A 13,298-nucleotide genomic window follows, 5' to 3' on the forward strand; every position below is an offset into this window, starting at 1 on the left:
AAAAATATTTCCTTGTAAGAATTTAGCTGTGAATTCAGTAGCTCTCTGAAGTAGGCAAAGATAGTAATTCAATGTATTTGACTTTAAAGTTCCATTTATCCCTCAATGAGCTCTCCTTTATAATCTTTTATTTCTCTTACTTGGGCTGAATTCCAGAGACTCTTACAATAGGTATTGCGACTTGTTTGCACATTGGCAGAAGAAACAAACCCATCAGTCACTAACAGCAGGGGTATGTCTCAGCTCTCAGGCTCCCTCTGATCATTTTTCTGTCTTCAATAACTCAACCATATTATCTTTTCTGAAGTTTTCTGAGGCAAAATTGACATTTCTGGTTGAGGGAAGGGAAAGACTTTTACCTGAAAGCCTGATTTATGCATAATCTTCAGATGAGACGCAGGCATCTCAGCTCACTCTTTTTGCATTCAGCAGATACCACACGAATTAAAATAAGCAAGCAAATACGACATCTTCAGCATTTAGCAATGCTAATGACAGCAACATGGCAGTGCCTCTTAACTTAAAATTGGGTAGGCTGAGTACTTCCTTCTGCCAAGGAATGATATGGAAGAAGATTCTCATTCTTCTTGAGGCTTGATAACTAGCATTAAACACCTGCTGATTGTCTTGTTATACTTGTTGAAGTAAGATCCCCGCTAGCTACTCTCTCCAGCTGAGTTAATAATTACCTTGGAAGTACTTGTTAATGAGACACAATATTGGACTTTTAATTCAGGAGGGTGGTCCTCACAGTTGCATTTGCATTCTGAAATAAGTCAAGAGCTAAACCTCCTCCAATTAAGTTTCACAGTCCAATTCTCAGGAGTGACTAACTCAAGGCAAAATTATTTATGTCACCAGTGTTGAGTTCTGCTAGACTGGTATTGTGTTTCAGCCAGCATTTTCACCCTAGACATCTCCTTTCTGCCTTCTCCGTGCTCATAAAGAGAAGACATTTTCACATCTAATATTCTGGATGCTGTATGTTAACAGTTAATGCTAACCTTGGTTTTCACTGAGAAGGTCCACTGCTGTGGAATTCCCTTTTTAGTTGATCTGTGGACTTGAAAATAAACATGAATATGAAAGAATATTTCCTCAGTCCTGTAGGAAAGATAGTGTTAATGTCTGTAGATCAAACCTATTAAAGCAGAGCCTGCAGAAGAAATGGAAATTGCCTTACTTGGATTTTGAAAGTTCTGTTATTTTGCTGAATTTTTTATACCCTAGAGAAGGAGATATTTGTGTGTGGTTTTCTCCAAAAATATATGTCTGATGTAAGTAAAGGGAATTTCCGGAGTCCTTGTGCTGGTCTATCCAGCTGAAGGAACCATTGTAAGGGATGAGTGAATACTGTTACTCCAGCAAAGAAGTTTCCAGGTAACCAGTACCTACATATGTATTGGTTGACATGGTTCAGTAAAATCATAAACATTAAAGCCAAAGGATAAATGCAGATTCCTGGCAGAAAGTGCTCATTTTATGAAGAAAACTCTAGTGGAACTGTCTGTAAGTTGTGGTGAAACAGCAGTGATGCTTAGGATTTCACCATGGAAGTTGTATATAAAACTCTATTCTTGCTCTCTGATTGCTCTCAGACACTACTAAACATGCCATCACATTCCTTGTAAGATATTCTACCCGTGGTCAAAGGACCAAGCCTTTGTATGGTTGGTCAGAGAGTCAAAGTCCAGCTACTTTCATGACTGTATCCCAGCCTTGAGAGGTCATATCTTCTGCTTAGGCTGTGTTGACATAGGATGAGCATCAGTACCTAACCAAAAGGGCGCAAGGGACAGCAGCTGGCTTGTCTGTCTCCAGCAGTGCATGGGCCAGAAGCAGCATGTCTGGACCCACCATGTGTGGATACCAGACTCGGCACATAGACTGGAGGAGGTGTTTAGCATTTAGAAAAGTACATGCTGATCAAGCAGCCATTCCTCATCTCCATTAGGAAGGTTTTAACTCTGATCCTCACTATTTCCCCATCATGATTACTGAAAGATTCACGTCTTCTTGGGGTTTTGATGGCACATCTTGACAAGCATATATTGAGACGACCTGTCATTCATCTGTATCACCTTCCTTTGTTTGTTTTTTTTTCCCCTGCCATGCCATTTGCAGGTTTCTAAACAAAAGAACCCCACTGGTCCTGAATTACAGCTTCTCTCCTGGCAAGATCTCCTGTGCCTTTCACATCTGCTTTTCACATTTCCAGAGATACCAGCTGTGAATTAGCTCATGTATCTTTGTCGTACAAACATCCCAGCCCCCCTCTCCTCCCTGGTTACTTTTCACTGTAATTTCCAGCTGTTTAAGGATTTTGCTGAGAACTGTGTTAATACTTAAATCAAACTGCCTTAGTTAGAGGGGCTCCTAAGTGCTGGTGTGATACGGTATCCTGGTGGAGACACTATTTGCAGAGCAGTGTGCTAAATGACCTCTCTGGTCCTCCCCATTTTGGTCTGGGAACAATTTTGAACTGCCAGGAATTTGTTGTTTTGTTTTAATGTGTTGAGGGGCAGTTTTAATGTGTTTTCTGTAGGGACAGAGGAAATTTTGCATCTTTTACCCTGTTCATAGCAGGAAGCTCAAAAGCCAGGCTGGGGTCGGGCTGATGGAGCAGAAAAGAGGGGTCAGCCGGGGCGCAGATTTACAGTTAGAGAAGTAACCGCATTGCTGGTGTGAGGGCAAGTTAATTAATTAATGTACATGCTTGCAAAGCAGGAGCTTTAACTCATGCTTCAGCTCCCGTGTCTGGCGCTTGGAGCTTTTCGAGGGGAGCTGGAGCCTGTCACTTTGAAAAGTTTTGAGTGTCACCCAGAGAAAAAAGCTTAGCTCGTACAGAACGTTTTACTCTCCAGGGACATAAAGTTTTAGACAGAGTAAAATTGACTAACTTCAGGCTTTCTGTGTTAATTTCTTCTAATTAGCTGGCATTTCACATTATAGCCATCGCTATTTTCAATTAGCTGTCAGCAAATACTGTCAGTGCAACTTTTCTGTTATTGAATGCGTTTCCCACAAGTTTGGCCTTACAAAAACAAGTGCTAACTAACATGCCACAACACTGTATTAGGCAGGATTTTAGCAGTACAAACAAACTGTGAGACTATGTAGGGGTAAGAGAGAAGGATGGTTTCTCTTCTTGAGCAGTCTCTGAAGTAAGTTTTTACCATAATTGCCTGACTGCCTATACCACTGTGGTTTTCAGAGATTTTATTATTGTTATTGTTTGTAAAGTTTTTATCTCCCTCACCCCTTTTTTTTTTTTAATGCTGGAAGGTTGAAAAAAACATCTTTTCCTAAAAAAAAACTTGAGTGATGTTCTGTTCAGGAAATGCATCCAGAATCTTGCTAGTATTTTCTGCGCATTAGAAACATTAACCCCCAGAACAGTATTTTGCTGACCAGTATTTAATAAGTGTGTCTCTGTTTCTACTAAAGCCTGTGATGCCTGGCACCATTGATTGTTGTATCTTTGGAGTCAGCAAAAATCCTGAAGATTTTTCTTTGTTAACCTATGGTCTTGCAAAGAGCTTGGCCAGTTGCACCAGAGTAAAACAGAAATAGGAGGGATCAGCCTCTAAGTGGGACAAAAGGTATTTATTGCTGACAGCCTGTAATAGGAGAATTAGCAGAATAGGCTTTTTTGTTTGCGATGGAATCTCTGAAGTTCTGGAGCAGTGGAGAGGTTCAAGTCCCTGGTGGAGTCACTCAGTGGGTGGAAAGGCAGATTCCCAACCATGTGTGCAGCCTTTCAGCGTTATAAATGCTAGTTTGGTAAGTGTGGGGAGTGGGAACTGGACGGCTGAGCACTGGCAATGAGCTGCCTCAATGGTAACTGGAAGATGGTGCATTGGTGGCTTTGCAGGATGGGGTTGGTACATCCCTATCCAGCTCCCAGCACACAGTCATCCCCATCAGGAAGTGGCAATCCCAAGTGCTAATTGCTAACCCTGGTAACGGTTTTAGGAGCGAGAGAAGCCTGAGGTTGCTATGGAAAGACAGGCTCCACTCTCCATATGAGTTATGGGCTAATTTGGGGGATTTTACATTGCAAATATGTAGTGCCCTACCAGTGATTTTTCTGTAAATAAGGGGTTTCGCTCGCTAAGGGTGTCAGTCTTCTCCGTACCACTCCATCAGTTTTTAAAAGTGTAGTTAAATGCAGGAAACTGAAAAGGTCTTTTACCTCTATTATAGAAAATGTTGTAGGTTTTCCGCTGATCTCAGTACTTAACTGGGGTTACGCTAAGTTTAGACTTCTTTTTGGAAGGAGGGGACAAAAGCAAGGGACATTATTCCCAGAAAACTTCTGGTTTGCCTGAGGATTGGACATCAGGGCTGCATGATTTGTAAAAGAACACAGAAACACTTAAGGAAAATGAAGCATTGAGGACTTACCCAGCAAAGAAATTGATGTGCAGTGATTGGTATGAGCAGGGAAGAGGATGTAATATCTTGGCTCACTGTCATCAGAAATTGCTACTGTGGGAATTGGCATGTTAGCATATGTAGCTGAAAGTGAAATTTGAACTTCTTTCATGCAAACAGAAATAACTTTCTGCCTTATTTCTTTCTCTTTAATAAATGCAATCGAAATATTGAGGGAGAAGTTGGAAACATATTGATTGCATTTTGAAGGCATATTATTAAATCTCGTTGAACTTGGATCATTTCATTTTCACAGTGTTTCAGACTGAAAATTATTAGTAGTTCTTTTTAAGTAGCAGCTAAATTACTAATTAACTTTTGTCTCAAAGATTTTATTTCTCATGTGTTTTTGGCATTACAGTACGCTTAACGCAGCAGAAATTTTTTGCTAACCTGCCTCTCAGTGCCCCTTAGAATCATATAAAGCAGTCTTAGAATTAATGAGCTGTCACATCTCAGGTAATGAATGAAAAGAACTGACAGACATCCTTTTGTTGTTTAAGAAAGTCTAAGTAATTAATGGGAAAAAAGTGACAGATTCTCTCAAGATTGAAGAAAAAATGCGTCTTTCAAATTCATTGCTTGACTGAAGAAACGTTAATATATGTTTCCAGAAAAGCAGGGATCCTGCTTAATGGGTTAATCCCAGTTTTCTCTTCTGAGGTAAACTTGAAGAACTTGAGATTAAAGAATTTTATGTTTTGAGAAATAAATTTCTCATCTGTTGGCAGTTTCCCATTCCAAGTTCATCTCAGAAGTAAAATATCTTCCAGATTCCTATATTTGCCATTGTGGGAATATTTGAGCTAGGCACTGAGCATGTTCATAGTGAGCATGTCTTGTGTGCACAGACTTTGTAAACTCCAAGTTAGGTTTGGGAAGGGAAGGGTGTTTCCTTACGTTTGATGGGGTTTTTTTGAATTGATGAAGTCCCACTGTATCCATTCAGAATAACCTCTACTGCGGCTGTTTTTCAGGTAACCGTCTCAGATGGGGGCTCATCTCCCAAGCAGTCCTCTGTTTGGGTGGTGGTCCAGGTTCTGGATGAGAATGATAACAAACCTCAGTTTCCGGAGAAAGTCTATCAGATCAAACTGCCAGAGAGGGATCGTAAGAAAAGAGGGGAGCCAATCTACAGAGCTTTTGCTTTTGACAAAGACGAAGGCCCTAATGCAGAAATCTCATACAGCATCGTGGATGGAAATGACGATGGGAAATTTTTTATTGATCCCAAAACAGGGATGGTTTCCTCCAGAAAGCAGTTTACAGCGGGGAGTTACGACATCTTAACAGTAAGTGCCCATTCATTGATGTACAAACCCATGATCTGACTTTTCTTCAGAAATAGGCCCTCCAGTATAAAGAGTGGTACATGAATGTGTTCAGTGTATGACCTATATCTAGGATCTGACTGTATTAAGAAGTCTAGTATTGACATACAAGTCCTGCCAAAAACTCGAGTCTGAGTGAGCATTCCTGTAGTGAACTATTATCAGACTGTTCAGTCAACTTGCAAACTATTGGTGTAAATTGTTCCCTTAAATACTCAGAAATGAAGACCAAGGGCTTGCCTGCTCACAAAGTTGTATCATGTTAAACTGGACAGATACAGCTATGAATGGTTATTCACCTTTTTTGTGGACCCAATTGCATGTCCTCATGGGGAAACAATTTCTTTCTTGTATCTTCATCCAAGTTAGGTGGCCTCAGGGAGGAGAAATATTGTGTAGTCCATGTTGTAGTACCCTTCTCACCACATTAAAGTGTATAAGTATGACATCAATTTCAATTAAAAGGAATCGCAGTCAAAATACTTCTGACAGAACTCAACTCAAACCACACAGACAAGGTCAAAGAAAGAAAGAATACGAGATGGTGGTGTTGATGTAATGCAATAAGAGACCTCAATGTGCACTCTTCATCTACAGCAATAAGCAAAGAAGTTGTAGTTAAGGCACTGCCTACCTTGAACAGAGCAGGATGGCAACTGTTAGCACCAAACCCACAAAGCACATTTCTAGAGAAAGAAATGCCAGGAAAATATTTCCCATTTTTAACAGACATAGTAACAGCATATTTACACCAGTGGTCTTATGTAGCCAGACACATTTCTTTTAGTTTTAAAAGAAAAACCCTTTGACACTGATGTTATTCACCAAAGCACTGGTATTGTAACCTATATTCTCCCTTTCCTTAAGCCAGTTGTTTATTGCTACTCATCTTGTGTTAAAGCCACGAAGAGCGCCAAACCTGAAGTCTGTCCATCCCTCTAGAGGACATTATAATAAAAAGAATTAGCACCAAGCAGGGCAGCTCTTAATGAACACAACAGAGAGGAGAAAGCAAGGAAAATAAATATGGCAAAGAATTAAATCATATTTGTTTTGGAGAATAGGGGAAATGATCTGAAACTGATTTAACTCAATTAATGATCCTGAAGAAGGCAATGTGAGGGATACCAGTCTTATCTGCAATACCAATGCCATTTAAAAGCAATCAAATATGGTCTGGCTGAGCATGTTTTGCAAGTGCATGGCATCCCACAGGGTCATTATAAAGCTCCCAGCTTTGCTGCAAGAGGGAGTTGCGCGGAGGATGAAGTCAGAAGAGGAAGCTGGTTCTGGAGAGGAGGATCTTTGTGGAGTAGTCTTGAGTTGCATCTCCGGGAGGCCTTACACTGTCACAGTTTAAACTTAAACAGGGCAAATTCAGATTAGACATAAGGAAGAAGTTCTTTACTGTGAGGGTGGTGAGGCTGCCCAAAGAAGTGGTAAATGCTCCATCCCTGGCAGTGTTCAAAGCCAGGCTGGACAAGGTCTTGAGTAACATGGTCATAGGTTCATAGAATCACAGAGAGGTTTGGGTTGGAAAGGACCTTAAGATCATCTAGTTCCAACCTTCCTGCCATGGGCAGAGGCACCCCCCCCTAGATAGCCTAGTGGGAGGCATCCTGGCCTAAAATAAAGCATTTCAGTTTAAAATCAGTCTTTTCAATGAAAAGTCAAAATGTAATAGAAAAAAAAGAGAGAACTGTGAAATAAGAGCTTATCTTTTTCCATGGATTTTACATACAGCATTTCAAAGGCCATTTGCCAAGATGTCATGTTTGTGCAATAGATTTAGGTCTGAACTGTCCAACTGGGATGCTTACTCGGAGTCCTCTTTTCTTTGTACCTGCCAGATAAAAGCAGTGGACAATGGCCGGCCCCAGAAATCCTCAACTGCACGCCTCCATATTGAGTGGATAAAAAAGCCTGCACCCTCGCCTGTGCCCCTGACTTTTGATGAACCCTTTTACAACTTCACCATCATGGAAAGTGATAAAGTGACAGAAATTGTCGGGGTGGTCTCTGTGCAACCATCTAACATTCCTCTCTGGTTTGATATTGTCGGTAAGTTGGGAACCAGTGGGGTGAGGAAGCAAAGCATATGTATGTATGGTTTTGAGAGCAAGGAAACTAACCATGAACTGTGCCCACCGCCCCAAATTAAACCCACTTTCATAATGCTGAGATGAAAATGCTGTTTTAATATAGCGATAACAATAATAATAATACTCCTGCTTTTGTTATGACTCCTTAGCTAAGCTGAAAAAAGAGCGCTGTATGGCTGAATTGTTTTTTTTTCATACTATGTTATTTACTGCAATCTTAATGTTGTCTGTCATTTAAATTCTATTGTCATACTTTGCTAATCTCATTTCTAAATGTATTTATGGTACTTAGACTTGCTGTCCCTCATTTCTCTCTTTCTTCACCTTTTTTTCTGCATTCTGTTCTTTTTTTTCTGCTTCCGACTGCCCTGCTTCAAGGTGGCAAGCATGCTCGAGAGATGTTCTATATTCTACAGACAGCTTGTGGGCAGAACTGTTCAACAGAAGGTACCCTTAGTGCAAACACATTTGCTAAAATACGACTATCCAGGCTGCCTTTTATTTTTGCAAGTTCTTTGAGACAATTTATATTACATCTTTCATAAGTGCCTGTGACAGGATGCGATGCGACACATGGATGTGCTGCGTTTCTTTCTATGACAGCTTTTACTGTATTTGTGTCCAATTATTATCATTTTATTCACGGGTTTTCCACAGTTTATCACAAATAATTAATTCAAACTTTTCACAGTCCAGTGCCATCCATTTAACTGTGAAACAGAATGGGATGCATCAACATATGGGTTACAAATGGAGCCACCAAAAGTTTGTCTTGAATGCAAGCTGAAAAAGAGAAATGTGTTTTAATGTGAGATCTCAACCACAAAATTGCCTTACGTAAAATTGCTTATAAAAATAGGAGTGGGAAACATCCTTAGCAAAGAGGAGGAGAAGCCTTAGAAGTCTTAAAATCACAGGGAACTGCCAGTAGTGATGTAGCTGCTAAAAAGACAGGGAGATGAGGGTCTGACGTGTTTGCAGTGGAGAAACAGTCAACGTTCATAAGAATCTATTTCCCACTTCTGCTTCTGATTCAGTTATGTCATTAAAATAACTCATTTAACATCTCCAAAATGAGGCTTTCCCCAGCAGCGCAATGACCCTGCAAAGTTATTGTGCTACTTAATACTTGAAAATACTTCTACATAATGCTTGTATACCTCTGGATGTAAAACAGTGTCTGCACAAAGTGGTGTTATTTAAATGAAGGGTTATAAAGCAAATACTGCACGAAAGATTATAAAGAAACAAAAAGCCTTTGCCACAGACTTAGTGGAAAGGGTGCCTCAGCAGTCTTTATTTACTGGGATTGAGCTTGGCTCTCATTTCAGCATAGCTATTTGTGGGTGGGTTTAGCCAACAGGAAGGGCAAGGACCACAAGAGAAAGGGTCTGTCAGAGTCATTTTTATCTACCTTTTATTGCTAGTTTGTGCAGATGACAGACAGAAGCAGCAACACTTCCTCTTTGAATGTGTAGCACGGCTTCCAATATGCCAACCGCATTGAAATTAAACCCAAAGCTATTATCATGTTCTAGGGTTCCTGCTAGCCCCTGGGAAAGACAGCATATGTTTCCTACAGTTTTCCTCCCATTCCCTTGTTTTTTTTCAGTATGCTACATGCAATTTATTAGCTAATGTTTACATTCCCATTGTCTTCCTCACTGACCCTAACTTTCCTCCCAGGAAAAATCCACCTTTCTTGATGGTTTTGACACTTTTTTCCCATTTGAACCTTTTGCTGGACTCCTCTGCCTTTTGCAGCTTTTCGGTCCTTTCCTTGATGAATTCACCAACTGTCATTAAAATGCTGCCTGGTTAAGCACAGAGAGAAGCCCCCACTCTTCTGCTGCATTCTTTTACATTATTAGAGTCACTTGCAATCAAGTAACACCTTATAATAATATTTCCTTTTCACCTACCAAACTGAGATGATACTTTAATTTGTCATTTATTGTAACCTTTATGGGTAAAATGGTTCAAATGATTTAGAAGAGCTTTGCTATTTAAATAACTCTAGTGTTTTTGCTATAGGCTGTAGCTCCTGCTGCTGCAAGATGCTGCATCACTGCAGGGGGTCATAGAGACAGAGCTTCCCTAGACTTAATGAGAAATCTGTGACCCTGACCATCCAGTTCAGTGCTGTTACCATATGAATCTTGTCATTAAATATTACTGCTGTTATAAATAATAGCACTAACAACAGCACCTGTTTCTGCAATAGGAATAACCAACAATCCAGGGCATGCAGAAGATCCGGTTGTTCCAGACACTCTGCATACAAGGTGCACCCCAAGAAGTATATTGACACAGCACTGTATATTTAGATTATCTTTGCTGCCATTAGTCAACGTCAGTATGAAAAAACACTTTTTCTCCTTGTTCCTCAATATCATCATGTGGGAAAAGATGCCAATACTTTCCTTTGGGGGAACATTGAGGTCTAATGCTGAAAAGCCCAGTGAGAGACTTGGCTTATTAGAAGTTAGTTGTCATGTATGGAAAGCTGTGTGGAGCTGCTGATGCAAGAGATGGTTTGTGTGCTCTTGTAAAACCTAGGTCTGATCCTGTATTTTGTGATTTTGGACCTGTGTGCACAGTTCACAGTACGTCAACAAAAGCCCTGAAGGCTTATGTAGAGGCATGGTTTAATATAGAGTTTGCAGCTTGACCTTTATGTTTATGACCTTTTCAAACTAAATGGGCATTGGAATTCCAAAGGACCCCTGTTTTAATGCATAACATGCACTTTCTCCCAGCTAAAAAAAAAAGGACTGAGGGAGGATGTAGTTTGGCTATGTAGTATTCTGTCTGCCTAACTTCAGCATCTAATTTGCACGTAAATTATATGCACTTTAAATAATTGTGTAAGTTCCTCAGCTGTTGAGCACCAAGAGAGGAAGGTGCCTTGCAGGCAGAAGGATCATCTTCCCTCCATGGGCTAGAGAGGAACAGAATGCTTACCTGTTTGTTTAATTGGGAGTGGTTGAGATTTCATACCTGGTTTCTGTTTTCAGACTGCATTCAGCAGGATTCTAAATTCATGCAGATCCCACAATGTGAAAGACATGAACATAGGTGGTTTCAGTTGTCTTAAATTTATTCAGTCATTTATGGGTAACTAATATTCAAAGGTAAATCTGAAACAAGTCAGAGATCTTTATTACTCCCAGGTAAATTGAGCCCTCACTGTCTCTTTTCTTTGTTAGTGGTGGGAATGGTGTGATGAGTACTTTGACACTGGAGCTAAGCTGCATGGTGCTAGTTTTTGCTTAAGTAGCATGTTGCATAACATCTCTCTTATTCTCCAAACAGGCCTCCCTCTATCTTTCCTTCTTCCCCCAGCCTATGCCTTTATAATAGCAGCCAAACCTTAAAAGCATATCAGAACATTTTATCAAGGGTGTTTAAATGGCAATACTTTTACTATCTATTAATTTTAATTAATTGTCCATTGAATTCACAGTGCTACAAATATTCATTAATGTCAAAAACCTGTAGCTTTCTGCCCTCGTTTGAATTACGTTCTCTGAGAACTAAAATACCTTTCTGATTTTTTTCTGCTTTTTATGCCCTTACTTTCAGCTTCTTAGCAGCAAACTCAAAGCTTTGGCTCCCTTACAACAGTTTTATCTGAAAATTTAGTCTGTGTTATTACTTCTTCATAGCATGATGTAGTAAATAAATGAATAAATATTTGTATGTCATATTACTAATATTTACTATGTTATGATTAACAAAAGTCTGTAGCTGAATTTGTATTTCTTGAGGCAGACATTAAGTTTATTTCATCTTTTTTGAAAATAGAAAACCTGGAAATTTGGCTTTGCTTCTTTTCCTGAAAATCCTGAAAACTCGTCTTGGAGTTTTAGGGTGAATTTCTTTTCTGCATTTCCTCTGATTCTCTGCTTTTAGCAATGTGAGACTTGTAGCAATTGGCCCCATTTATCATCCCTGTCCTTAGTGTTGTTAGTTTACTCTGGGACAAGACAAGTCTCTGCTGTGAGAAAATATGTTTTAGAGGACCATTCTCTAAATGTATTTCTCTTCTTCTCTACTCATTCATCATGGCCTGGTAGGCCAAATGAGACTTGTGAGATGATCTCAGTCTGTCTTGGCTTTATTAAGTTTGAACAGCTCTTTGCTGTCTAGCACTGAAGGAAGACTCTTGCCGGGTTTTAGCTGTATTTGATTTGGAAATGTCTTCCAGAGTTCAGTGTGATCCTTCTTTGCATCTAAGACTGAACAAGTCTCATTCTCCAGTCGTCAGATATTTCTGAGATGTGTGTCCAATCCCACTGTATTGTTCCAGTGGAAAAGAGGGGGAAAGGCCTTCTCATGGGACTCATTTGCCTATAAGTCCTCCAGATTTGCTGACACATTTTCTTCTCAGAGGAGGATATCTGTTCTCACAGCAGCATAATCCAATCTTAAACTGCATCAGCAGCTAATAGGGAACATAGAGAGGCTCAGCAACTTCCCAGAAAGGATCCCCATCTAGGAAAAACACAAAAAAATCTCTGCTTGCAGCAAATACAAAAGTCAAAAATGTAAGCAGAATATGTTTGGGGGAAAAAACCAAACAAAACAAAAAAAACCACAACCAACAAAAAAAACCACAACCAAACCAAACCAAACCAACAACAAAAAAAACACAACAACAAATAAACAGAAAACCCCAAAACCAAAATGAAATTGAAAAGCGACAGAGATGCAGAGCCCACATTCTGCAAGACCTCCATTATATCTTGCCTTAGGCAAATTCTCCAGCTGACATCTAGAAACCCCTTCTAACAGTTCAGGAAGTTTTCCTTGACCTGTCCTTTAAGCCAAATGAGTGTTAAGCTTTACATCAGGAGATCCTCTCCTGTTAAGGATGCTGGGGAGGGACTCTTCATTAGGGACTGTAGTGGTAGGACAAGGGGTAACAGGTTCAAATTTAAACAGGGGAAGTTTGGATTAGATGTAAGGAAGAAGTTCTTTACAGTAAGGGTGGTGAGGCACTGGAATGGGTTGCCCAAGGAAGTGGTGAATGCTCCATCCCTGTCAGTGTTCAAGGCCAGGTTGAACAGAGCCTTGGGCAACATGGTCCAGTGTGAGGTGTCCCTGCCCATGGCAGGGGGGTTGGAACTAGAGGATCTTAAGGTCCTTTCCAACCTAAACCATTCTATGATTCCAAGGGTCAGTGCCCTTTTTTTTTTTTTTTTTTAATATATATATATGTATCTTTTTTGTTAAAAGAAAATTATTTTTTTTCAGAGCAGTCAGGACTTTTTTCAGGAGAAAAAATATGTTCATAAAGCCATGAAACAAGTTAAGAATGAATGTAGCACTTGCAATTCAGCCAGAAAATGTAACCAATGCTACTTCATACTAAGAACACAACCTATGGTCCGTTCGCTCCGAGGTGCCTTGGTTCACTTTCCTG

At 40.0% G+C, this 13,298-nt stretch overlaps 1 protein-coding gene across 9 annotated transcripts in view; it reads left to right on the forward strand.

Moving 5' to 3' along the window:
- Positions 1 to 13,298, forward strand: part of FAT3 (FAT atypical cadherin 3) — a 407,707-nt gene that overhangs the window by 294,416 nt on the left and 99,993 nt on the right. For 7 of the 9 annotated variants that reach the window (XM_057422587.1, XM_057422594.1, XM_057422585.1 and 4 more), the window contains exons 5-7: positions 5,415 to 5,729; positions 7,619 to 7,829; positions 8,249 to 8,317. In XM_057422587.1, the coding sequence (XP_057278570.1) occupies positions 5,415 to 5,729; positions 7,619 to 7,829; positions 8,249 to 8,317 (595 nt within the window). The remainder of the gene's footprint in view (positions 1 to 5,414; positions 5,730 to 7,618; positions 7,830 to 8,248; positions 8,318 to 13,298) is intronic. The other 2 variants (XM_057422590.1, XM_057422593.1) reach the window with 1 other exon arrangement.

Source organism: Pezoporus wallicus, unplaced genomic scaffold, assembly GCF_028554395.1.
Source record: "Pezoporus wallicus isolate ANWC-B61680 ecotype Strahan unplaced genomic scaffold, APGP_CSIRO_Pwel_v1 contig_8388, whole genome shotgun sequence".
Classification (NCBI taxonomy): Eukaryota; Metazoa; Chordata; class Aves; order Psittaciformes; family Psittacidae; genus Pezoporus; species Pezoporus wallicus.